The sequence below is a fragment of the Leptonychotes weddellii genome, chromosome 1 (genome assembly GCF_054177405.1).
Source record: "Leptonychotes weddellii isolate Sample4059 chromosome 1, ASM5417740v2, whole genome shotgun sequence".
NCBI classification, from domain to species: Eukaryota; Metazoa; Chordata; class Mammalia; order Carnivora; family Phocidae; genus Leptonychotes; species Leptonychotes weddellii.
This window is the reverse complement of record NC_138369.1, coordinates 67899029-67926434: the sequence shown is the minus strand read 5'-3', so window position 1 is coordinate 67926434 and position 27406 is coordinate 67899029. Positions and strand designations below refer to the sequence as shown.

Genomic DNA, 27406 nt, shown 5'->3' with positions numbered 1-27406 from the left:
TCACATGAATCTCTCGAGGGCAGCTCGAAGCCTTGCATCTTGCTTGATCAGGGTAAGCAGGTAAGAAGAGTCAGGGAGAGAGTGTGAGCAGGATATGTCTCAGTCTTTTATAACATAATCTCAAAAGTGACATACCCTCACTTTTGCCATAGTCTATTTTTATTTTTAATTTCTTATTATTTTTTAAGATTTTATTTATTTATTTGTCAGAGAGAAAGAACACAGGGAGCGGGAGGGGGAGAGGGAGAAGCAGGCTCCCCGCTGAGCAAGGAGCCCCATGCAGGACTTGATCCCAGGACCCTGGGGTCATGACCTGAGCTGAAGGCAGACACTTAACTGACTGAGCCACCCAGGCATTCCTGCCATAGTCTATTTTTAGAAGCAATTCATAGGTACAGTTCACACTCAAGGGGAGGGGATTACACAAGGTAGTGACTAACAGGAGGCAAGGGTCATTGGGGGACATCTTGAGAAGGCTACCTACCACTTCCCTCCAGAGAACACTCCTGCTGCAAAGCCTCTGTCTCCCAGGTGTAGTATTGCTGGGCTTCTCAAACTTCTTTGTGCAGATAGGTCACCTGGAGCTCCTGTTAGCGTGCAGATTCTGTTTCAGTAACTCTAGGGTGGGGCTTGAGATTCTGGCTCCCAGGTAATGCTAACGCTTCTGGTCCAGGACCACACTTTGAATAGTGACGTAGTAAAAAAACCTATGTGCCTTCTGGCTTAATCTAAAAAAATTACATTTGGCCTCTCTTCTAAGACTGAGAGAAGACCCATACATAAAAGATCATTACTAGTCCAAAAGCCTAATATGTTAGTCACAAATTGTAAAGTCTTTGGATGTCCCAACACAGTGCCTTAAAACAATGGAATCCAGACATATGAAAAATCAGTATGCAGTCTCTTGGTTATGATGCACATGGTAAGGTAGTCTTCTCCAATTTTCTTCTATAGAACTGCATCATGAGAAGGAGGAATGAGTTTTTATGTGGATTCAGAAGGTAAGAGCTGGTCCTGGATATTGACTAAGGTTTAAATGACAATCCTATTGTTACCACTATTAAGACATTTTGTTTTTCCTGCACAGCCAGAAAGAAGTGTCTAAGCCTTAGGAATAAATTTACTTTCTAGAATATAGATAAATAAATCCATAGGTAATTAGTAAAGACTTGCTAGCAGTGAGCATACCAACTCATTAGAATAGCAGTTTACTCCTAGAGTCTGTGGGCAGAAATTCATCCGGGTCTGTAGGAAGAACCGAAATCAGAAGCGCATGCAATGTGGGTTTTGCATTTAGAATCCTACCCTGCCATGTACCATCTGGTCATATTATATACCTATTACAGGGCACAAGTCCTGCTCATTTGGGGGCATGGTACAGAAAATCTAGAAGGGGGCAGCCACTGGCCTTATACACTTAGTCACATGGCCCGATAGCCCTGAAATACAGGACTGATCAATTCCCTGGCGGTAGATGCTACCGGCTTCATAAGCAGTGTTTTCAAACTTGAGTGCAGCAGCAGCATCTGGAGGGTTTGTTAAAACACAAATTGCTGGCACCAGCTGCAGAGTTTCTGATTCATTAGGCCTGGGGTGGAGCTCAAGAAATTGCATTCTAACAAGTTCCTAGGTGGTGGTGGTGCTGCTGCTGCTGCTGATCCAGTGACTACAGACTTTGAGAGCCGCTGGTCTAGGTGAAAGGGAGACACCCGAGTCTCTAAGTCCCCTCTGAGTGTTGCTGATAATTTGGGATAGAGAACTTAGGAGATTGTTCAGTTAATGGGGGTCACACTAGGACAGATTCCACTGCTGGGAGGGGTTCTCAATTAGATGAGTTTTCAAAAGTAGGAAGATCAGATGGGAAGATGAGTGAGAAAGTCAACAAGATGTGTTGTTCCTTTAGTGATACAGCATGCCCTGTTGTTAGGGCTAGCTCTTTGTATTTGATGCTTTGGGTTTCTTTTTTCCCCCAGAGGAAGTATTGTAGATTTTTTTTCAAACTGTGATAAAGAGTATTGAAGATAATCAATACTCAATACTCAGTCAAGTGTTTCCTATAGCATTTTAATGTGTTGAACAGCCATGAAACTTTTTCTTCTTTATTTCCATTCTTATTCTTTCCCCAAATTTCTGTTTAGTATGTTATTAAATCAATGGAGCACTTCAATTCAACCAGGGTTTCCATGTCATGTTGTATTGTTTGCACTCATTATATGTAGACATAACCCTTTCTCCTACTAGATTCTCCTCTGAGGGAGCAGTCCCATTCCAATTCCATAAGATACTATTGATGTTGGGCAATAAAGAACTTAGAATAGACAAGAGACTGGGTCTGTATTTGAATGTTATTCTATTGACCTTCAGATGCACAGAGAATAAAACAATGGAGTGGAACCATCCTGTGGAGTGGGGGCCTTTCTGTACCCACTTGTTATCTGACTCATTCCTTTCTCTAGAGCATCCTTTCTCCTTACACCAACACTTAGAAAATGCTACCAGGTAGAGGGGATGACAATGCTTACCCTGAGAAATATATCTTAAGTTTTTGACGCTGCAATGTGGTATTCAGATCAAGGTGGACTGCATATGTGTGCAATTTTTTAAAATTGTACAATGGTTTGAGCAATGGTAGCTGCAACAATATATTCCATCTCACATGCTATTCAAAATATGACCTTGATGTTCCTCTTATGGAGAGATGAGGTCTATGTGCCCTACCTTCCAACCTGGGTATGCTTGTAACTCTCTTGTTACAAACCAATAATGCAGTGAAATCGATGTTGTCTGACTTCGGAAACTTGGTCAGAAAAATTGAAACAACTGCTGCCTAATTTCCTGGAATGCTTGCACTGGAGCCCTGGCCTACTCTGTTGTAAGCAGTCCAGTGCCCTGAGGCCAACAAGCTGAGGGGGACTCCGGAGTAGCCCATATAGACAGACTCTGTAGAGAAGCTCTGCAACTACTGAAGAGAGAGAAAGGAGGGACTAGCCCCTAGCTGCTCCAGGCTCCTGCTGTTCTGGCTCTGCCTACTGTCTGATTGCCAGTGTTGAGACTCTGAGTCATAAATGCCCAACCAGGGGCTCCCCAAATTCCTGATTCATAGAAATCATCAGAGATAATAACATGATTGCTGCTATTTTATTTTATAAGATTTTATTTTTAATAAACTCTACACCCAATGTGGGGCTCAAACTCACAACCCCGAAGTCAGGAGTCAGATGCTTCTGACTGGCTAACCCTGCCAGGCACCCCATGATTGCTGCTATTTTACATCACTAAGTTTTGGTTTGGGATAATTTGTTACACTGCAGTAGTAACCAGAATAATCCCTATAATAGGTGAGAAGGAGTTAAAGCAGTTTTTTTACCTCGTTGTACCAATGAGGTTTCTTTAGTTATAAGAGAAACTGACTCTGGTCAACTGAAGCAACATTGAGATAAATGTCCAAATCAAGAAATTAGAAAAATCAGATTAAAAGTGAATGGAATAAGGGAGATCAAGATAAAGAGCAGAAATTTGTGAGGTAGAAAACAAAAATAATGAACCAATAAAGCCAAAAATTAAATCTTTGAAGAAGCTAATAGATACATCTCTAGTAGGACTGATTAAAGAACAAAACGTGCAAATAAAATTAAGAATGAGAAACTAGAATTGATAGAGATTAAAGAGATAATAAGAGAATATGAAGAATTTTGTTTCAATAAACTTGAAAACTTATACAACATGGACAGACTCCTAGAATGATAATTTATCATACTGACTTGGACAGAGGAAGAAAGACCTTATAAATCTGTAATGACCAACATGGTTACTGTTAGTTAATGTGACTTTTGACACTTGAAACATGGCTAGTGTAACTGAGGGGCTAAATTTAAATTTTATCTAATTTTTAAAAAGATTTTATTTATTTATTTGAGAGAGAGAGAGAGAGAGAGCGTGAGTGGGGTGGAAGAGCAGAGGGAGAGGGACAAGCAGACTCCATGCTGAACGCGGAGCCCAACTCAGGGCTTGATCCCACCACCCCAAGATCATGACCTGAGCTGAAATCACGAGTTGGCTGCTCAACCAACTGAGCCACGCAGGCGCCTCATTTTTATCTAATATTTTTTTAAATTTTATTGTTATGTTAATCACCATACATTACATCATTAGTTTTTGAGGTAGTGTTCCATGATTCATTGTTTGCGTAGAACACCCAGTGCTCCATTAAGTATGTTCCCTCTTTAATACCCATCACCAGGCTAATCCATCCCCCCACTCCCCTCCCCTCTAGAACCCTCAGTTTGTTTCTCAGAGTCCATAGCCTCTCATGGTTCGTCTCCATTTTAAATAATTTAAATTTAAATTTAAAAACTGGAACAGTGTAAAAATATTTTTCTGTTAAGCAAACTTGACTCTTTTGCTAGGACCATATTTCACTTTAACTATTGCATCTTGTAAGGTATTATTATTGCATTATAGTGTGTGTTGGATGTGTGTATCATTTCTAGTATTGCACATAAACACATCACTGATCTTGTTGATATTTTTTCTATGCACAGATATATTGTATTTATTTGAATATTTTATGAAGACATAAAATGAGAATATGATTTACCTAATGATACATATGTATGTCATAATTGAATGTTTATTACTTAGTTATAATATTAAAAAAATATTTATTTATTTAGGGGGGAGGGGAAGAGGGAGAGAGAAACTCCGTGCAGACTCCATGATGGAGCCTGACGCGGGACTCAATCCCAGGACCCCAAGATCATGACCTGAGCTGAAATCAAGTTGGAGCCTTAACTGACTGTGCCACCCAGTCACCTCAATTAAACTACTTTTCTGGTTAAAAAATAAGCATAAACAAATTTTTGAATTTACAGTAAAGGCATACTTTGATGCAGATTTGAGTGATGATATAGAAGCTAGTACTTTGACTGGAACAGTAAGGAAAAAAAGAGCCTGGAAGAAAGTACATCACAAATATCATGATGCCTGGCAATTTCAATTTGCTATGGCAGAGGAAACCCCCAAAGCCATTGACATGTGATGATGCCGCTGCTCTGTGACATTTGTGTTGTGTATTCTTGTGTTTTTAACATTTCTGTTTTCATTTCTAATAGGTAAATATGGATAAATATATCTGACAAAAAAGTCCTTTGTGGTCTTCAATCACTGTAAAAGTGTAAATCAAAATGTTTGAGAACTCCTGAACCAGGGCATAGAGAACGCAAAGTGGAATGTTATTATGGTATTGGGAACTAGCATTATTCATTAGAACATTTTAAAATGAGGAATGACCTTGGACATTTTTTTTTTTAAGATTTTATTTATTTATTTGACAGAGAGAGACATAGTGAGAGCAGGAACACAAGCAGGGGGAGTAGGAGAGGGAGAAGCAGGCCTCCCGCGGAGCAGGGAGCCCGATATGGGGCTCGATCCCAGGACCCTGGGATCATGACCTGAGCCGAAGGCTGACGCTTAACGACTGAGCCACCCAGGCGCCCTGACCTTGGACATTTTTAACTGGCCTTAACTTAAAAGAAAATTCCATCTTCTTTCCCAATACCTCTCTTTCATCAAGGTCCTCAGACCGCAGTACCTCACCTGATCTATTTTACTGGATCTTAGGACTAGAAGACTCTAATATTTAGGCCCTTCTCTTCTTCATCCACATCCGGATTGACCTATCCTGTGTTCAGTTTCCCAGGGCCCCTGGTGTTAGTGGATATAAGGATTAATGAGGAAGCTTTCACAGGAAATAATTTGCCTTTTTAAAAAAGATTTTATTCTTTAAACAATCTCTCCACCCAACATGGGGCTCGAACCTACAACCCCGAGATCAAGAGTCACATGCTCCACCAAGTGAGCCAGCCAGGTACCCCCTAATTTGCATTTTTTTAACAGATGACTTTCGAAAACACAGTCACTTCATTCAGCAGAGTTATTATTTTGGAAGTTGGAGTAGGTAGAAATCCACTATGAATAGTCTGAGAATCCCTACAGACTGAGCCATGGACTCTACAGGGTTAATGCATAAGGTTCCTTGGAATGACAGCAGCAAAAGGCAATTTCCATTGCAGCTACAGCACTCTGGGGACTGTCCAACTCGGATGCTGCTCAGCATCCTCCTCTGGCACTGATGAACCTAACGTTTTCAGTGGTCAGTGGTGTGGCTGGTGACTGAACTGGATTATAGTTTTATAGCCTCTGATAGTTATCCACAATGCCTCCCAGGTAAGAGGTGGCCTTTTGAAAACATGAGGCTCATGGACACAGATTTTATTTCATTTATTTAAATTTAAGATGCTTAAGGGACATTCCTCTGCAATGGTTTGTTTTCAATTCCATTCTTCTCTTTTTCAAATTTAAATGGTACTATCCTCTATCTTAAAATAGGTTTTATTTTTTAGAGCAGTTTACATCCACAGCAAAATTAAAGTATAGCGAGTTCCCCATATACATTCTGTCCCCATGAACACACACAGCCTCCCCCACTAGCAATATCCCACACCACTGGGGTACATTTGTTACCACCGATGAATCTATATGACACATCATAATTATCCAAAGTCTATAGTTTATATCAGCGTTTACTCTTGGTTGTACATTTGACATGTATCCACCATCACAGTATCATACAGAACGGTTTTACTGCCCTAAAAAATCATCTGTTCTCTGCCTTTTCATCCCTCTGCCTCCCCAACCCCTGGCAATTAATGATATTTTTACTCTCTTCATAGCTTTGCCTTTTCCAAATGTCATATAGTTGGAACCATACAGTATGTCGCCTTTTCAGAGAGGTATCCTCTTTTATGATTTCTTTTCTTCCTTCTAGACTGCTCATACTGGCCTCAGAAACAGATGGTGGTTGATAAATAAAATGAAAAAGCAAGCTACTAAGTGTAGCCTGGGGAACTCTTGCATAGCATCACATAGAGTGATAAAGCCCTGAGGTTGGGAAGAAAAGAGAGCACTGTGGTTAGAGAACAGTGTTTAGAGGGTGGCAGGCAAGCCTTGGAAAGAGAATCAGGGCCTACAGCTTGTGCTGGGTTTTGCAGGTCTGGCTAAGGCATTTGAGTTTCCTCAAAGTGCAATAGGAAGCTATTTGGAGGGTTTTGAGCAGAGTAATCTGATCTCATTTACATTTAAAAAATGACACTCTGAGAGGGAGAAATGACTGTAGGTGGATGCAAGGAACAGTCCCTCTCCCCAGTTAGGGAACTATTACAGTAGCCCAGGCAAGAGGTGATGGTCATTTGGTCTAGAGTAACAGCAATGCTGATGGAGAGAAGGATAGAAATTGAAGACATACGAAGGTAGAACAGCTCAGCTTTGTTAATGGATGGAATAGGGTATAGAAGGCAGAGAGACACACACACAGAGGACAGAAGAAATGCAATTTGCTGGTTTCAGGAACTGGCAGATTTGCCAATATAGTAAAGACTGAGATGGGGAAGCAACAAGTGTGTGTGTGTGTGTGTGTGTGTAATGGATTTGGGGGGTGGCAGAAGGAGTGTGGCACATGTAAAAATGTTTTACACATTACATTTCCCCCAACATTTTATTTTATTTATTTATTTTTTTTTTTAAAGATTTTTTATTTATTTATCTGAGAGAGAGAATGGGAGACAGAGAGCATGAGAGCGGGAGGATCAGAGGGAGAAGCAGACTCCCCGCTGAGCAGGGAGTCCGATGCGGGACTCGATCCCGGGACTCCAGGATCATGACCTGAGCCGAAGGCAGTTGCTCAACCAACTGAGCCACCCAGGCGCCCCTCCCCCAACATTTTATACTGGACATGTTCAAAGAGCAAATTGGAAAATAATTTTATGAATACCCATTTATAAGATCTACTTCTATCCATTTATCCATGCCATCAGCCCATCTTACTTTTGTAATACATTTCAACTACAGACATCAATGCGCTTCCCTCTGCATACCTCAGCATACATATCCTTTATTTCCAGTTTTTTCTTTTGATGTAAAATTTATATACAAGGTGAAATGCACAAATCTTAAGTGTGCATTCACTGAGTTTTGACACGTGCATACATACACCTATCCACATCTTAAATTTAAGATGCTTAAGGGACATCAAGGGGGCATAATCAAAAGGGTTGCCGAGAGTGGGATTCTGGAGCTCAGAGAGGTCTCGGTTTGAAATGCAAGCCTCAGAACACGTCTATTTAAGCTACGGGATTGGATGAAATAACCCAAAGGGTGTAGAGTGAAGAGAAATGGGCTCTACCCTCAAAGAGCCCAGCGTTTAACGGTCTGTTGGGAGGGTGGGGGGCGGGAGGAGAGCGGAACTTGTGGGGAGGTCAAGGGTTGGCTCTGCCGGGGGTCTCGAAAGGCCGGTCTGTTCGGCGCCTCGGGGCGGTCCTTGGTAACCATCCGAGGTGACCTGAGGTGTCACGGGAAGTGGGGGGGAATGAGGAGGGGGACATGGAGGGAAATCCCAGTCCGAGACGGGAGGTCGGCTTGGAGGGGAGGGAGGAGGGGAAAGAGGAAAAAGGACTTGGGGAGGAGAGAACGGGGAAGGGGGGCAAGGGGACGTAGACAAGAAGCCAGAACCGAAGGGAAGAGGAGCGGCGGCGGCGGCGGCGCGAAGGGGCGGAGTTGCCGCAGCGGCCGGCCGCGGGGCGGGCGGAGGGAGGGGGTGTGTGCGCGGGTCACATGGTCGCAGCTGCCCTCCCCATCAGCCGCCCTCGCCGCCGCGGTGCGCTGGCTGCAGGAAGCCGCCGCGCCGCCGCTTTTGTTGTCGGGGACTCCGCGAGGAGCGCCGCTCGCCGGCCGCCGCCGCCCTCTCTCACTGCAGCCCGCCCTCAGGCCGCGGGGCCCGGGTTCCGGGCGCCCCGCCCGCCCTGCCCATGAGGGGGCCCCGCGACCACCGCTGCCTCCAGCCTGGGGCGGCGCGGCGCTGAGGCGGAGGCGGCGCTGCCACTTCTGCGGGAAGCGGGCAGGCTCGGTCCCTTCCCGGAGGGCACCATGGAGGTGAATGCGGGTAAGAGCCGGATTGCAGAGGGTGGGGGCACGGCGGAAGGGGCGCTCGGATCCGGTTGGGGCACTTCGGACGGCGGCGGCGGGGGGTGACCCCAGGACTGGTGGCGTGGGCTGCTGCGCGGTGCGTATAGGCTCGGGCTCGGTTCCCGCGTCGCCCCCCGGGCCTCTCCACGGCCGCCCTCCCGGCTTCCTGGAACGCCGCAGCGCGGCCCGCGGCGCCGGCCCGGCCCCCCCCTCACATGGCTGGGCCGCGCGAGCCACGTGCGCGCTGTGTTTACGTTCCGCGGCGCACGGGCGCCGGTTGGCTGGGCGGGCGCGTGACGCGGCATTACATAATGGGCGCTGAGGCGGCGGCGGCGGGCGGGGACACGTGAGGCCGTTCGGCTCGGTGACCCATATTCCCTGGGGCCGCAGGGACACGTGGGGGCGGGTGCGCGCGCGCGCCGGCGGGGAGCGCCGCAGCCTCCCGGGAGGCCCCGCCCCTTTGGAACCCTCCGGGCTGTGACGTGGCCGCGATTCCCTCCTCCCCCGCGGGGTTGCACATTGCGGCGGAGGCCGCGCGTGCGCGTGCTGGACCCTGCGCCCGGGCGGTCCCGAAGTGGGCGCGGACGCCGCAGTGCACCGGCTGCCGCCTTACGGTCGGGGAGGTGACCTCGACGCGCAGAGCCGGGGCCAGGCAGACTGCTTGGGCCCCAGACCTTGCGGATACTGAGGAAGAAGTGCGGGTTTCTTGGGGAAGACTCGGTGTTTCCCCAAAGCGAGACCCCTCGGAGCTCTGAGGAGCTTAGATCCTGAGCAATGCCTGGTAGCTGGGACGGCACCTGCCCTTGTTATGATGCTGCTTCAGTATTTCCAGGAAAAATGGTTGCTCTAGGACGTGACCTGTCTTACACACGGTCATAAAAAAGGCTCGAAAATCCCCTCGGGCTGGGAGCCTATAGGCACACCCATAGCTGATCTTTCAGCTCACGTAGGGTCGGGATGACTCAGGTGATCCCAAGTGACGCCGAGACTTTATGAAAGACTGGTCATTGTTTATTTAAATTGATTTTTTAAAAAGATTTTCTTTCTTTATTTGACAGAGAGAGACACAGGGAGAGAGGGAACACAAGCAGGGGGAGTGGGAGAGGGAGAAGCAGGCTCCCTGCTGAGCAGGGCGCCCGACGCGGGTCTCCATCCCAGGACCCTGGGATCATGACCTGAGCCAAAGGCAGACCCTTAACGACTGAGCCACCCAGGCGCCCCTAAATTGATTTTTTTTTTAAACGCATTGGTTGCTGACCTTTCTTGAACCCGATCCACAGAATTTGGCTTTATCAATATTTTTCTAGTTATATTTCCTGTTACAATGTCACGGAACAGTACTGTGCTCCCTTCTCGCCTTTTGCCTGCCCTTAATGATGGCCCTTACACCTGAGGCCAGTGAGGTTACAGAAGAAGCTAGTTTGTGATGAGCTCTGAGTGTTATAGGCAACTGATAAATTATTGAACACTACGTCTGAAACTAATGATGTACTATATGTTGGCTAATTGAATTTAAATTAAGAAAAAGAAGCCAGTTTATATTTTTTAAGTTATTATATGCACTTTTTAAAAACGATAGCTTGGAAACAAATGTGCTGTGAGTTTTCCACCAATGTAAAAATAAAGACATTTTCTAACTGTGTTTTAATTACCTCTGGGTCTCCTTAGCCTTTGAGGGCATTTTTAAAAATTGGGTAATCTGTCCTGGAATTAAATTTTTGCTTGATAAGAATGTAGAGATTATTAGGGTCAACCTTTTTCAACCTAGCTTTTATTTATTTATTTTTTTTTCAAGTTTCTTCTTTTTTTTTTTTTAAAGATTTATTTATTTATTTGAGAGAGCGAGAATGAGAGAGAGTACATGAGAGGGGGGAGGGTCAGAGGGAGAAGCAGGCTCCTCGCTGAGCAGGGAGCCCGATGCGGGACTCGATCCTGGGACTCCAGGATCATGACCTGAGCCGAAGGCAGTCGCTTAACCAACTGAGCCACCCAGGCGCCCCAACCTAGCTTTTAGCATGAATGAATTCTTCCAGATTTGTAGCCTTGTAAGGTGGGCTAGCTCAGGAGGCTAGAAAATTTTTGTCTGGTTTGAACCTTCCTGGAACAGTATCACTGATTTTAATCTTGCCTTTTGGAGCTACAGATAATAAAACTTCCTTTGGATCACTGTTGAACATACCGCTCCAGTTCTTCCATTTTCAGTTCTCATTACTTGGTCCTTGCTCAGTGTTGTTTTGATCATCATCCTTGTTGCCCTTTGGGCTGTAGCACCCAGAAGTGAACAGACTCCTGTGGAAATGATTGGATAGTTACCAAGTTCCAAGTTTCGGATTCTGCTGCAAATGAATTCTCTGGCAGGCTCAGCTTTTGTGGCTTACTGGCTTTGCTGACTCACAGTAACCTTGCAGTCAACTAGGACCTTTACATGTGAACTATTTTGAAGCTAGGTTTCACCCATTGTGCAGATAATTGACCTGAAGTGTAGGAATTTGCAATTATTTTTAAGTTTTCTCTTGTTCCTTTTGGCTCCATTTTCAACCTGTCTCAAGGTGTTATCCAGTACATTAACAATTTCTGCCATATATCTGTTAGAGGGAGCATTGGGAAGCATTCCCTTCAATTTCCCTCAAATTGCAGATGTTGTCTAGGGTGGGGTCAAATTCAGTGCTGTGTGGCTCACCTCTGACCCATCCGTTTGATTGATACTGTATTAGTACAGTGGTGAATACATATTCAACCAGTGACCATTTCATCTAACTTTTATGACATAATTGTGTCTTTACCTTATCCATGACTAATGCAGATATGAAATACTGAAGTGGCAGAAATTGACTATATACGTTTCTGTCACAGATTTTGGGTGAATATACCAGGTTCCTTAAAGTAAATGATAACTCACTGCACAAACTTCATAACATAGCTGTAATTCACATTTTTAAAAATTTGGAAGACGTTCCCACGTAGTTCATTCTTGTTTTTATAACCTGTATTTCTCCTAACTTGGAAATAAAAATGTCAGAGAGCAGTAACAGTAAAGAAGTCAGTTGGAGAGAGAAGCGGCAAGATCATGGGAAGACTTAGAAGTGAAGTAGACTAGTCAACGGAGTTAAGATATTCAGAAGGTGGTGTGGAAATAACCTCCAGGGAAACCACTGGGTCCATTTGACCCACTCAAAATTAAAGGAATGAAGAAAGGATAGGGAGGGTTAGTTTTGTTTGAATTCTTTAGTATGATGGTAAAATAATATTCACCAGTGTCTTTGGAGTACTTACTATGTGCCAGGCCCTTTACATGTGTCACTACTTTGACACCACACTTTAATTCTATGAAGGCAGGTATTGTTACCATTTGAAGATGAAGAGCTAAGTAGATTGAAGTTAATTAACTTATCCAGGCAAGTGGTGCAGCCAGATTTTGAATCCACAAAGTCCACTTGGGGAGCACAAGCTACTATGCTGTATTAGGTCTAAGCCCATATGACATTTGATAGTATATGCACATCTTGGTGGTCTTGTCTTCTTGGGGGTAAAGGAAATAACTGTGCAGATCCACTTGATTTGTAGTGGTATAGGGTCGTAGCTGATGGAAAAGGGGCGGGTGTTAGTAAAGCCTCCTAATCTCATTCCATTCTTTCAATCTTGTTGCTAGTCAAACTGTTTTTCCCCCAGACCCTAGGTTACATTTGTGTCTTCCCCCTCCCCCCTTCCCCCAGTAATTTACATGGAGAGCAAAAACACTATTTTACAAAATAAGACCAGATTTGTTTCGTCATCCCATTTTTTATTTGTTTTCTTAAATCTCTTACATGGTATATCATTTAATAATTTGCATGTTCTTCAAGACCCCACTTATTGTCACTTTAGCTGTGTTTGCCCCTTTTGATCTTTGCCCTCCTGAGTGCTTTTGTGTGATCCTCAGCAGTTCACAGTAAATTTGTATGAAACAGTGCTCGCATTGCACTGGAATGAATGATTAAGACAGCTGTTTCCTCAGTTGGTCTACAAGGCTTTTTAGGGAAGGGACCACGTTGTTCTATGGAGCCCTGACGCTCAGGACACAGTTGGAAGGTTAGTGCTTCAATTAGATCTATTATACCATCCTGTGAGTAGAAATTATTAGTAACCTACTTAAAATGAGAAAACTAAAGCTTCCAGGTGGTAAATATGTTTTGTTCTAAGTCACAAGGCACAGTCATGAGTTGAACTCAAGCATTCTTTCCAGGATGGTGGGCAGTGGGAGTGAGAAGGTTTTGGTGATGGGCAAGCCTAGAATTGGGGTAAGAAACCTCCAATATATGGCGAGCAGTAAGTGTTTCCCAGCAGTATAAAATTAGATATTGACTTCTGGCTTGTCTGAAGTTGACCACTGGGTAAGCCCTAGCCTGGGAACCTGGCCCAGCTCCAGGGATTTTTTTCCAACTAAAAATAGAGAAGACTGCTTCAGCTAATTTTAGCTTGAGGCATCTAAGAAGTACATTCTGCCTGTTTCTGGAAGTGTTGGGACTTGCTGGTTCGGGGATTTTACCTTTCTTGCTTTATCATCAAAAACCATGTATGTAAAAAGCACTTTAATAATCCCCTTTTATGAACACCATTTCGGTCTTGTAATAACTCTAGCAGATATTCCCATTTTATAGAAGGTGACTCAGTTTTAGAGAGATTGAAAGTGGCTTGCTTGCACAGGTCTTCGCAGTAAGAGATAATAGTTTATACTCTGGCCTTGGCCTTCAACCCTGGCCCTGCCACTTAGTAACAGTGTTTATATTAAACCTCTCCAAGCTCTGAGTTCCTCCTATGAAAAATGGGATAATCGAAGTAAATACTTGTGAGGTCAAAATGTGATAGGAAGTTGTGTCACTTTATTCTTGGTATTCAGTAGGTACTTGAGGACTTGCACTTTTCACTTCCCTTTCTTCAATAGGTTGAGGAACTATTAGATGTACTCCTTAACTTTCTAGGAAATTAAAATGTGACTGTTTGGGTTACTAACCATCAGATCAGTAGATTGGTGTCCGGTAGCAAGAGTGGATGCTAAGACAACTAAATCAGTGTTGAAGGTCTTGCTAGGAGCATGTAGCTGCTTCTAGAGGGTCATCTTTGATACCATGATGCCTGGCACAAATGCTTGTTGAGAAGGATTATTAAACTCCCTAAAGATAGGAATTGATATTAACTGGATTGATAGTAGCTCAGTGATTTTTCTTAGGTTTGATTTTGGAGGTTTTGAAAAGAAGGTGCATTTTGGGTAGTTAGTAACAATACCTTCCATTGCTCAGTCAGTGTTTTAAAACAGTTATTAAGCCATTGGGATAGCTCTGATTTCTGCAAGTTTATTTCTAAGGTGAGGTAGTCAGAATATCTTGTGAACATAAGTGGCTCTCTCAAATGCTGGCCCTAAGAAAGTCTTACTTTAAGGAAAACCATCACTTTCTCATCTTTTACTATCTTGAGATATAAGAGAATTTACCACCTAAAGTGGTAGTACTTTAGTAAGGTAAATAGCTGTGAGACGTTCCTTTGGGAGTTTATTGAAGACTAAGAATAATATTTTCCTTTGCATTCTATTCTGAGTGTGTAGACATGTGAAAAAAGTAGCAGTTTGCTAACACCTGGAATTTTTTTTTTTTTTTTTAAAGATTTTACTTATTTATTTGAGAGAGAGCGAGAGAGATCACAGAGGGAGAGGGAGAACCAGACTCACCGCTGAGCAGGGAGCCCGATGTGGGGCTCGATCCCAGGACCCTGGGATCATGACCTGAGCTGAAGGCAGACGCTTAACGACTGAGGCACCCAGGCGCCCCAACACCTGGAATTTCTAATGTGAACTTCAGATCTCTAAAATTTTATGAAAACAGATGGCACAGTGGTTTTACCCAGTAACATGACATTTGCTAGCCTTCCAGTTAAAATTGTTTCTCTCTGGATTCACAGTATATTAAGGGTATTCAGGCAGTTAGTCAATGAAAACATCAACTTTTAAAACTATGAACCAATTTGTGCTTTAATTTGGTGATTGTAGCTATTCTTTTGTGCAAAGAATTGTTTGGGGGAACTTGTTAAAAATGAAAAATGGTCATTCCTGAGGGGCCTTCTCTAGTCTGGGCAGGACCTTGGAAACATGTATTTTGAAAAAGTACCAGGTGGTTCTCTTGATACATATTTTACATAATTTCTCTGGATGATGAGAATAAACTCAAACTTAGGAAGTTTTTCCTCCTTGTGTTTGGAGTTTTAGGAGTTTCAAAATCAGTAGATGAAATTTCTGTTATCAAAATTACCCTTGGTCAGTGGGGCACCTGGGTAGCTCTGTTGGTTGAACATCTGCCTTGGGCTCAGGTCATGATCCCAGAGTCCTGGGATCGAGCCCCGCATCAGGCTCCCTGCTCCACGGGGAGCCTGCTTCTCACTCTCCTTTTGTCCCCCTCCCCACTCATGCTCTCTCTGACTCTCTCTCTCTCTCAAATAAATAATTAAAATCTTAAATTAAAAAAATTACCCTTGGTCGCATTTTCTTCCATTGAGCACAGATAAAGATATTGGCTTGTGATAGTCCCAGTTTTACTGTGTAACTATTTTATTGTGTATCAGTATCACCAAGAGGTTGATTAAAGTTTCTGATTCAGTAGATCTGGAGTGGGGCCTGAGAACTTACGTTTCTAATAGATTTGCAGGTGATGCTCTTGATCTAGGGACCACACTTTGAGAATGACTGGTTTATAGGTGGGAAACACACTGCAGGTCTAATACTAATCATAAAGCTCTGGCTTCACTCTGGGAAGATGATAAGCACGTGCCAAGAGAACATTTGGGAAGTGGGTTAGTCTAGAAAGACCAGAGTCCCACCTCCTACTTCAAGACTGATAGCAGGCATATGTTTAATGAATGGAAAAGTGGATGGAATTCTCCACATATTTATATTTTTTGTCTTTAAAATTCAAGTACATTTAGTTGCATTTATGCATATTAAATTTGTGTATGATGAACACTGTTGTGTTTTTCTTGGCATGGTAGGTGCTGTTTTAACTTCTGGGTTGTGACCAAAATCCGTAAGAGTTACGGTTTTACTTTACTTCTCAGGAACTTCCCATCCTGGATATGTATAATTGGTACTTAAATACATGTCTGGGATCTTATTTCAACAAAACAGACTAAAAGTGACCTAAAATTCTTCTGTCCATTTTTTTCTTCTCTTTTTGTTCTTCTTGTCTTTTTATTCTTTGGAATTGTTTTGGCCTCAGCATTTTGCTGTGTGTGTGTACTTATAAAGTATGGCTTTTATCTAAAAAAAAGATTGGGGAATCATTTTTCATTAACAGAGAAGTTTATTTCAGAGTGAATGCTTAAATTGCAGTTGTTACTTAGGGAATGTGCAGAACTTTCCAGTTATTACTCTGTATAGTTATCTAGATTGTTGTCAGAAATGCCCTGTTTTGCTTGTGACTTTCTAGTAATGTTTTATGATACTTGGGATCTGTCCATATTATTTTAAAAAAAAATTTTTTTTTTTTTTAAGATTTTATTTATTTGCGAGAGAGAGAATGAGAGACAGAGAGCATGAGAGGGAGGAGGGTCAGAGGGAGAAGCAGACTCCCCGCTGAGCAGGGAGCCTGATGCGGCACTCGATCCTGGGACTCCGGGATCATGACCTGAGCCGAAGGCAGTGGCTTAACCAACTGAGCCACCCAGGCACCCTGTCCATACTATTAAACGTGGGCTTCACAAAGGCAGAGAAGTAGGTCTTAAAAATATTTATGGCAGGCTTATTACTTGTAAAGCATGTATAGAAAATTAAGACACACTGTGCACTTAGGTGCTTATAGGCTAGTTGAGAAAGAGATGGAAACAGGTAAACAGTAGGTTTAAATAAGAGCTCAGGACAGTGATAGAAGAGAGATAATTTTACCTTTGTATCTGATGCACATCGAAAAAGCCCATAAATGTTTGTTGATGATAGAGGGAAGAGGAAAAGAAACCACAGTAGATCTTGGCAGAAAAGATGAGAATTAGTTGTTTGGCCTGGGATTTGGAAAAATAATATATTTGGCTATGAGATTATTCTTGCAGCATTTTATGTCTTTGACAGAAGATGTTTGAAATTATACTCTAAGAATAATTTTAAATACTGTTTCTTAACCTGGGAGGTTTACAGTCTCTAAGAGGCCAAGACCAGTTTTCACCAGGGTTGTGGAGGTTATATTGGTGCAGTTGGGGGTAGTGTTTTGAGAGTAGCTCTATGGAGAGAGAATTAGCGTCAGCCTTAATGTTATTCTCTTATAGCATGCATTCTTTCAGCCTCTTTTAACATTTACTGTAAATAGCAAGTCAGAAGAATAGGTGGTGAGTCTGGATTCCTTAAGAGCTGTTTACAGATAAGTGTGTCTGCAAGTCCAGTGGCAGAAGCCCATGGGGAAGGGGGATCGTGGAACTGGTGATTAGTGGGTAGTCATAGAAGTTTTCAGGGATCTTTTAGGAAATATTCTGGGAGCAATAGCTATGAAAGTTCCCCATTTTGACATAAATTATCTGGAGTTCCAAATGTTACATCTGTTCTTGGTTAACCTGTGTTTTAGCCAAGTGCTGGGGGAGGCAAATGAACTCATTGTTTGTAGGATTGTGTCACTATAATGAAGGAGGCAAAGAGAGGACCAGAAGCAGACTTCTTCATGAGAAAAAGTTTGTTTACTCTAAGCTATGTAGTCAGGAAGGTTTTTCATTCCTTTTAGGAAAAGATTTTTAGAAAAAAAAACCCTAGAAAATGAAAAGCTTTAGGTTTGGATCTTGGTGTGCTCATAATAATTAAGCCAGTGAGACCTTCCTATTTTTTGAATTAGTGGAAATGATTGTGCTTCGAACTTTGTGGAAGCAGGAAGAATAGTGGGGAAATAAGGAAATTACTTTCTCCTTTTAAGGGTGAGTGGATATTTAGTCAGCATCCTGTTTCTAAAGTTAATGACTTTACTATTCAGATTTGGAAAAATAGAAAACATACTGTCATGTATCTAATTATGTGAATTCTCCCCTCTTTTCTAGGAGGTGTGATTGCCTATATCAGTTCTTCCAGCTCAGCCTCTAGCCCTGCCTCTTGTCACAGTGAGGGTTCTGAGAACAGTTTCCAGTCCTCCTCCTCCTCTGTTCCATCTTCTCCAAATAGCTCAAATTCTGATAACAACGGTAATCCCAAAAATGGTGATCTCTCCAATATTGATGGAATCCTGAAGAATGATCGAATAGATTGTTCTATGAAAACAAGCAAATCGAGTGCACCTGGGATGACAAAGAGTCATAGTGGAGTGACAAGTAAGTTACTTTAGTTTTCAAAGGTTGGTGCCATTAATTGCAGGTGGGGTTTATTTTATCAGTTTTTCATTTGGGTGTCATTTCACCCCCTTTTGGGTAATCATAGTTTAGTAGTTAGGTAAGAAATCAGTGATGATTTTGAAAGTTACAGCCTAGGGGTTGTCATAATTGGTTCTTGCCATGGAGCAAGATACATGATATGCACTCTGCCTGCCCATGTTTCCTTTAGGGTATCCCCTTTTACCACATTTTCACAGTTGCCTTTCTTCTGGACTCTTGGTACTGAATCTGGTTTCTGAAACAGAGTACTTGTTATGGGAAGGGGTTTGCTTTCATGCAGTTGGAGCTGGGAACATTTGGGATTAGAAAACAAAGCAGCACTGGGATAACTAAATGAGTGGTGGAATTTGGACCCCTGAGTGAGTGTGGAGGTAAGACTGGCTGATACAGGGGGGAATGGTGCCTGTAGGTAAATTGAACTGAGTATCATACAGCAGCCTGTGGAGACATCTGTTCACACCTCTGTTGATTGACTCTTTTATCTGACTTCTTAATTCTTATTGAGGAAAATTGTTTTTAGTTCTGGTTGCATCTATATGGTGTAAAGAAACTCTAGATTTATAGAATTTCAGTGTATGTTTAAAATCATCAGGCTCTCATAGATATTTTTGGCAGTCCCATAAACTGTGTTTAAAAGAAAACTAAGATTTCTTTGGATTTGTTAATTTGGTGTAAAGATTTTTCTTTCCCATTGTAAAAGTAAATATGAAATATGTATCTTTTGAAAGTACTTAAAAGTTGAATAAAATAAATTGAAATCAGTTGGAAAGAAAACAGTTGAAGTTTTTCTTCCAGCTTTACACTTTTGTGTCTGTTTGTGTCTTAGAATTTAGTGGCATGGTTCTACTGTGTAAAGTCTGTGGGGATGTGGCATCAGGATTCCACTATGGAGTTCATGCTTGTGAAGGCTGTAAGGTAAGCTACTGATTCTGGGGTTAAAGAAATTGGAGTTAGCCTTTCCAATTTCCACAATTGATAACCTGGGAGGATGAGAGAAGTCAGCAGCTACTCTTAAAGTTTTAAGCATTTTATGTAGTATATAAATGTAACTTGTTTTAAAAAATATATTTTTATTCTTTATTTTTTAAAGATTTTATTTATTTATTTGACAGAGAGAGACACAGCGAGAGAGGGAACACAAGCAGGGGGAGAGGGAGAGGGAGAAGCAGGCTTACTGCCGAGTAGGGAGCCTGATGCAGGGCTCAATCCCAGGACCCTGGGATCATGACCTGAGCCGAAGGCAGACGCTTAACAACTGAGCCACCCAGGCACTTCAAAAAAGATATTTTTAATTCAGTGAAAATATTTCTTTTTTCTTTAAGATTTTGATCAGAATAAATTTGCTATCTCACTCAAACTTAATTATGGTATGAAACCAAGTGCACAGATGATTATTCATTAATGCATCAGGCACTATTCCAGGTGGTGGGGAAATAGCAGGGAGCAAAACAGACAAGGCACTGCTGCCTTGTTGGAACTTAGTTTAAACCAAACTTTGAATAGGTCTTCTCAGATATGTTGACATTCTGATATGTCAGATATTCGGAGTCGGGAATAATTCCTACATACTTGTAAAAATGTGGTATCTTCAGAAGTAGTGCCAAGTGAGTAAAAGAATCTTGAATATAAATTGAACACTTGGGAAACCTCATTTTATTTTTAAGGTTCGTTGAATATTTCTTGGTTAGAGGGTCAGCTAATTCCAAGTGAGATAGTCTATACCTCCTACTTATATCCAGGGAGTCTCTCTCTCTTTTTTAAAAATCTGACAAAACTATTTCTCCTGAGTATCAAAAATTAATATGGCCAAGACATTTGCTCTTGCTGTTTTCTCACTGAAAGCCAGGAGCAGGAATCCAGCTTGGCAAGATATGATGGGTGAGCAAGATAAAGAATATACATGATGGAAGAAGAAATATTTTCTAGGGTAGCTCTGAATAAATTGTGAGTTTTGTAGCTCTTAATGGCTGGGTCACTTCACAAGACTAGTCAGTATTTAATATAGAAGTAGCACTTTTCCACTGTATAAAAAATTCTGTACTGTTTTACTCATTTTTTTTTTTTAATAAGAATGTGAAATAATTGTAGAGCAGGCATCATTCTCAGTTTATTGCTAAAGAAACAAAAGCACAAGCAAATGAGCCTAATTGTGTATCCTTGGTAAATACACATAATTGTTCTATACCTTCTTAGAGATATGTCTAGTTCATATATTTTTGTGTTCAAGTATAATATTGCAGTAATAAAATTTAAAAATACTGTATTTCAAAATTACACAGATTCATGAAATGTGTGGTTAGTTATGATATTCAGGGAAACTGCAATTTAAAATTTTGGTAATTATGTCCTTGACTTTTCTGTTCTTCTGAGACCATGAAGCTGGAGCTCTTTAAAGACCCATCACAGAGCACATGCTTAAGTTGTTTGTATAGCAAAGGCAGTTATTTGTAGTCATCTAGCTGGGGACTGTCTTTCCTTGGATTGCTAGCAGCTCTGCGGGTGTGTGGCGTCACACGTACCTGTTGCTGACAAAGTAGCCAGGAATGTCTGGCACATGCAAGTAGACCTTGCTGGTGTCAGCAGGTGATGATGCAGGAAAGACCAAGCTCTTCTAATGGAGTCCTTGGTTCTAGTGAGGGAATTATAGCTATGGAACACATTTCACTGTCAACTCTTTAAAAATCAGTCATTCGTATTTCAAGAGTTTTGGGATTTGTATGTGATTAAAGTTTGGGCTGGAAAGTGTGGCTGCAGGCAGGGGCAGGTAACAGGGTAAAGCGTGGTAAAGGGGTGCTTGGCAAGCTCCAAGATTCTGCAAAGGGAAGAAGGGGAAGAAGAGTTTGTTTGGCTAGGAGGCATAGGCGCTTACTAACAACAGTAAGAATCTAGTTAAATTGTGTGTCATGTTATATATCCCTGTGTTCTAAGCCAAAATTATTTCCCAGATAGCTAGTAAAATACTTGATAGTCAGTTGTGGAGGGAGTGCTTACAAGGATTTCATCTGGATGTTTTTAAATGGCTGAGTACATCTTCCTTTGTTCTTAGGGTTTCTTTCGGAGAAGTATTCAGCAAAACATTCAGTACAAGAAGTGCCTGAAGAATGAAAACTGTTCTATAATGAGAATGAATAGAAACAGATGTCAGCAGTGTCGCTTCAAAAAGTGTCTGTCTGTTGGAATGTCGAGAGATGGTATGTTCCCACTTGAACGAGCACTCTTCTTTTTGAAACATATGGAGCTAGGCTTTTATTCCTCAGCATAAACCAGACCTATAGGCCAGTTACCAGTGGCCTTCTTGTGCTTAGAGTGAAGCAGATTTTAGAAAACACATTTTGATGCCTTGTAAGATGCCAAATTCATTAAAGTTAAAGTTTAGTGTTACCACCCTGGAAAAATAGCTTTTGGCTCTCTTTTGGGGCTTCTTGTAAAACCGCCCCCCCACCCCCCCTGCTTTTTTAGTATACAGTTTGAATACTTTTTTTCCTAAAACAAGAATTCATTTCCCTTCCCTTCCCTCCCTTTCTCTCTCTTTTTTTTGGGGGGGGGTGAGTAAAGGGGGCTGGGGAGAGAGAGAGAAAGAGAGAATCTTAAGCAGGCTCCATGCCCAGTGTGGAGCCCAATGCAGAGCTCGATCCCCCGACCCCCAGATCACGACCTGAGCCAAAATCAAGAGTTGGAGGCTTGACCTACTGAATCACCCAGGTGCCCCTCTTTTTTTTTTTTTTCCCCCCTGTATAGGAATCCTTGGCTCTTTCTCCTTGATTTCTTAACATTTCTTAGGAACCCTTTCTCCTGTGTGAATTATCTCTGTGACTTTCTCAGCTCTGAGATGATAATGTGCCTTTAGGGCACAGGTTCTGAGATACAAAATTGAAAGAAACAGTAGGGTCTGGAGTGGAGGTGGTTGCTAAATTCTGGCATGATCCATTCCCATAAAAAATAAAAGTTAATTTGAGGTACTATTAGTATTTTCTGTGGATGATATCACTGGAAAATTTGACTCTTCTATCATGCTTATGGAAGTCACTTTTGGATAGTCTCATTTAGTTCTAAGTAACAGAAGAGTATGAGGTTTTCAGAGGGATTAGTTTAGTAGGATTAATTAAGAGTTGTTAAGAATGAACCTGATATTTATCTAGGGAAGCGTCACTTAAGCAGTCCCTTAAGTTACTCTAATATAGTACACAAATACTGTTGTAATAGAGCTTCTTGAGTAATGGATTTCAGCGGTTGATGTTTTAGATTTCATTTGCCTGAAAATTTTTTTTATATTACTAGAAATACTGATCCAAAGTTGGTGGATATTGTGATTTCCTCAAAAGAACAAAAATGGCAATCATTTGTGAAGGAAGGAGTAGAGATAGAGTGAAACATGATAAAATTGCCCATGATAGCAATAATATCAGAGGCTACAATTAGATTAGGAAGGCGTTCTTGCTGGGTGGGTATATGGGATTTTTATTATCCCCGTATAAATGTTAGACTAGAAAGCTTTTCTTTTCTGTCCCTCAGGGATAGGAATGTTGGAGACAGAACACATTCTAAAACTTGGCCTCTAAAATAGTGGAGGATGAATGATTTAATTTTTGTTTCATTGATTTTAATTAAAATCCAGCAAATTTTCAATAACTACATTTCTATTGACTGTGTTTTTTTTTTAATTAAAAAATTTTTTAAAAAGATTTTCTTTTTTAAGAAGCTGGAAAAAGAGCAAATCATTTAATAGTTGGGTCTTGAGAATAGGGTTACAAAAATGAATTGACAAAGGTTAGATGTTCAGGGAGTGCTTGTACCTACTAGGTTCCATTAACATTAATGGCTATGGGTAGCTGAATCCCATGTGCCTTCTTAAGAACCCAGCCTTCAGCCTTGTTAATAGGTGCTGTGTAGTAATGCTGATCTGTTTCAAACTATGATTTTTACTAGTTAATTTCAAATTTTTAAAACTTTGCTTCTAAAATACCCAAGACATAGATCTTCTCTTAGCTTTGTTTTGGGAGAAAAATGAAAAATTTTTCTCCTTTTCACTTCCTATGTACATCAAAAATATAGCCAGCAAATTTAGAATACTTTGGGCCAGAGACATACAGATATTTTTTATTTGTATCACTAGAGGCCATAGTTAACAGAGATAATTTGGTGCTATTCATTTGTATAAACAGCTCTTACTTAGAATATAGATGTTAAAATATCTTTTTCTTCAATAGCTGTTCGGTTTGGTCGCATTCCTAAGCGTGAAAAACAGAGGATGCTAATTGAAATGCAGAGTGCGATGAAGACCATGATGAACAGCCAGTTCAGTGGTCATTTGCAGAATGACACATTAGAACATCATGAACAGACAGCCTTACCAGCCCAGGAACAGCTGCGACCCAAGCCCCAGCTGGAACAAGAAAACATCAAAAGCTCTTCTCCCTCTTCTGATTTTGCAAAGGATGAAGTGATTGGCATGGTGACCAGGGCGCACAAGGATACCTTTATGTATAATCAAGAGCAACGAGAAAACTCAGCAGAGACCATGCAGCCTCAGAGAGAACGAATTCCCAAGAGCATGGAGCAATATAATTTAAATCATGACCATTGTGGCAGTGGGCTTAGCAACCATTTTCCATGTAGTGAGAGCCAGCAGCACCTCAATGGACAGTACAAAGGGAGGAACATAATGCATTACCCAAATGGGCATGCCATTTGTATTGCAAATGGACATTGTATGAACTTCTCCAATGCTTATACTCAACGAGTATGTGATAGAGTTTCGATAGATGGATTTTCTCAGAATGAGAACAAGAATAGTTACCTGTGCAACACTGGAGGGAGAATGCATCTGGTATAGTGAAATCGATTTTTTTGCCCAACTTGCCTCAAGGATGGCTTTTGAAGGTTTTCTTTTATTTGGGGGCAGTATACCAACTTCAGGGGCAGGGGTGGTGTCAAAACTTGAGACTTACAGAATCAGTTTTGTGCAATATTTTAAGTTAAATACTTCTAATAACATCATTTGTTGATTGACCTAATTCACACAGAACTAGGTAAAAGCATATGATTTGATTGATATTATGGTTGGGATTAGGATTTTATATAAAATATGGATCATGTAGAATTGGTCCTTTAATTCTTAGAAATCCCTTTCAAAATTTAAGCATTCTGATTAATCACTATCTTACTAGCTTTGGGATTTTCTCAAAGGGCTGATCATTTAGTTTGCCACAGTTAGTAATCCTTTGATTTCTATGGAAAGTGTTTTCTTTAACCATTATAATGCAAAAAGGTCTTTGAATATAGAACATTGATAGATGTTTTACTGTTTGAGAATTTAGGAATATTTTAATACGCTGGTTTATAAGGATTTTCTCAGACTTCATCTTATGAGATGAGTTAATGTTATTCAAGTTTTTTTTTTTTAATCAAATACAACAGTCTACATGAAAGTACAGTGTTTATGTTCAGCCAAAATTTCATCAAAAACAGCAGTACTGCACCATTTCCAGTATAAACCATGAGGTCCTTTGATAGTGCTTGGTATTTTCTACATCCAGGTAATTAAAGTCTTCTTTTTTCATTTTCAAAATAGCTGACTCTACCCCAATTCTTTTGTTGTTTTTTTTTTTGTCACTTGCAAGGATTTGATTCCATGGGTCTGAAAGGTGACCTTATATTTTATTAGACTTAGTGGCTGCCTTAAGGAGGGAAAAAATCTGTAAGCATTTAGGTTCTAATTTTGTGGTATTCTCCATGGTTATAGAATCATCCCATTCCTGGATCTCCTATGGATTTAGTGAAAATTTAAAGGCGATTTTACTAATAGAATATACAGTGAATGTTCATAATCTTTTTAGTGTTCTTATACCTTCTTTGGCTTCCTGGTTTTTCCTCACCAATCCTTATGTAAAAGCTGCCCCTTGTATCTCCCATCATTGTTTCCTAATTGAACAAGTGGAGGCCAGTAGTCACACCACTGTTTATGAAATAAATGGTTAATGACCTTTTTAAAAAAGTGAGGCATCTCACTGTCCTTTGAAATTATAATACTGTAATTGTGCCATTTGGAAAAAAGTGAGTTTTGAAATATTAACTAAATATTGAGTTCTAGGCCTGTGACTTCTAGCTGTATTTAGATAAACTTCTTAGAATCTCATTTCCTTATCTAAGAAATAGTAACTGTAATATCTGCCACAACTAATGAATATAGGATTGACAATGAAGTATGTATGAATTTGTTTGAAAATCTCAAAACCAGCATCAGGTGGCAGCAGTGTTTAAAAACAAAAACAAAAATTCTTAAACCCATGCCATAGGTTTTTGAAATAGCTTAGCCTACCTCTTTTATGATGCGTTAATTGCTGTTCAGACTAGGTTGCCGTGAGGCTTTCTAACGTAAGGCAAGTAGCAAGAAGAGAAAGTGTTACTATTAGTAGATTTTACCTGTGTCTGAGAGTTATTTTCACATTGGGGTTTCCAATGATCGAGATACCACTTTTGAAGTTTCTTTACCATCTCTCACAATTTAAGAGTTTTTCTGTTTTGTGCATGCTAGGTTTGTCCAATGAGTAAGTCTCCATATGTGGATCCTCATAAATCTGGTCATGAAATCTGGGAAGAATTTTCAATGAGCTTCACCCCAGCAGTGAAAGAAGTGGTGGAATTTGCAAAACGTATTCCTGGATTCAGAGATCTCTCTCAGCATGACCAGGTCAACCTTTTGAAGGCTGGGACTTTTGAGGTAGGTTTTATTTATCTAGAATATCGATGCAGGGTGGGTGTAGTATTTTATTTTCATGTATCGTTTCATTCTTTTCTAAAGAAGTATTTATAGTCCAGAGGCTGAAATTACCAACAAAAGAATAACCATCTCAGAATCTTGGGAAGAAATGAGATAAATCCAGAGATTCTTAGGACTTGAAATACAACTGCTCTGTGTTCTCAGCATACAGACTTCCTCCAGGTTCTAGTATTATTTTCAGGTGAGGACCGCAGGCAGGGTCTGAAAGCCTAGCCTGGTGTTTCAGTACAGAGTACAAAGAGTAAATAGAATGTGGTTTTTCTCTTTAAGGAGATTGTAGAATATTTCGGGGTTATGTGAGACGTGTCTTACGTGCTACTTTAGACTCTGTTGGCTTCACCTCATCCAGAATCCTTGCTACTTTTTTTCCTCTGGCTTCTCTTGCTGTGATGCATTCTGCCTGGACTTGGGGCAGCTACTGTTGCTAACCTGAGTAGGACACAGAGTGCCTGTCTCTGTGCTGTGTTAGGTGCCTCCCACCTATCTTCCTCAGGGCTTCCCTGGTGCTGCTGAAGTGTGAGGAGCCTCAGGACTTGCTCAGAGCTCACTTAAACATTATTCTGAAATGCAGCGTGGTGGGTGGAAGTTGGTGTCTAGTGGGCCACGTCTTAGATCAGTGGGGGACGGGAATCGGGATATATTTTCACTTTTCCCTGCTGGTCCCACAGACTGAGCTCTCAGTTGTTAATGATACTGAGTGGTGGCTAGCTCAGTAATTCTTCCTCTGATAATTTGCTGTCATCCCTTCCCAGTCTCATTTCCTTTTTCCTCAAACCTGTTCTCACATATGGTACTGCACATTCTGCATAAACTTTTGCCTTATGCTCTGTTTACGGGGGCACCTGGACCAGAATGGAGAAGGAGCCATATTCATAAATAAAATACCTATGGTATAATTTAAAAGTAAAGCTGTTAGGTTAGGATTTTCAATGTAAAGGAAAACATTAGAGGTAAGATTTAAACTCTAAATCTTAAGAGGGGTGTCAGTGATCAAGTTCAGTTCGTCCATTTTTTGAGGTTAAGTAATTGTGGTCCAGAGAGGTGAAGAGATTTTTCTGGGATTACCAATAAATTTCTGACAGAGGACCATAACACAAATCCCAGACTCTAGCACTTGTGTTCTTTCCACCTTGTGATTTGTGTTGGGATTGCTGTGTTCTAGTTAGTGCCATCTTCATAGAAGGCTCACTCTCTTTGGATTGTCTTGAATAAAACAAGTCTTTGGGAAAATTGCAAAGGGGAGGTGTTTGT

At 41.2% G+C, this 27406-nt stretch overlaps 1 protein-coding gene across 2 annotated transcripts in view; it reads left to right on the top strand.

Moving 5' to 3' along the window:
* Positions 1 to 8702: 8702 nt before the first annotated feature.
* Positions 8703 to 27406, top strand: part of NR1D2 (nuclear receptor subfamily 1 group D member 2) — a 29434-nt gene continuing 10730 nt past the window's right edge. Inside the window, exons 1-6 of one of the 2 annotated variants that reach the window (XM_081825756.1) lie at positions 8703 to 8995; positions 18049 to 18315; positions 19202 to 19290; positions 21422 to 21566; positions 23583 to 24202; positions 25910 to 26095. In XM_081825756.1, coding sequence (XP_081681882.1) covers positions 8980 to 8995; positions 18049 to 18315; positions 19202 to 19290; positions 21422 to 21566; positions 23583 to 24202; positions 25910 to 26095 — 1323 coding nt within the window. In that variant the 5' untranslated portion in view covers positions 8703 to 8979. The remainder of the gene's footprint in view (positions 8996 to 18048; positions 18316 to 19201; positions 19291 to 21421; positions 21567 to 23582; positions 24203 to 25909; positions 26096 to 27406) is intronic. The other variant, XM_006745047.3, reaches the window with a different exon arrangement.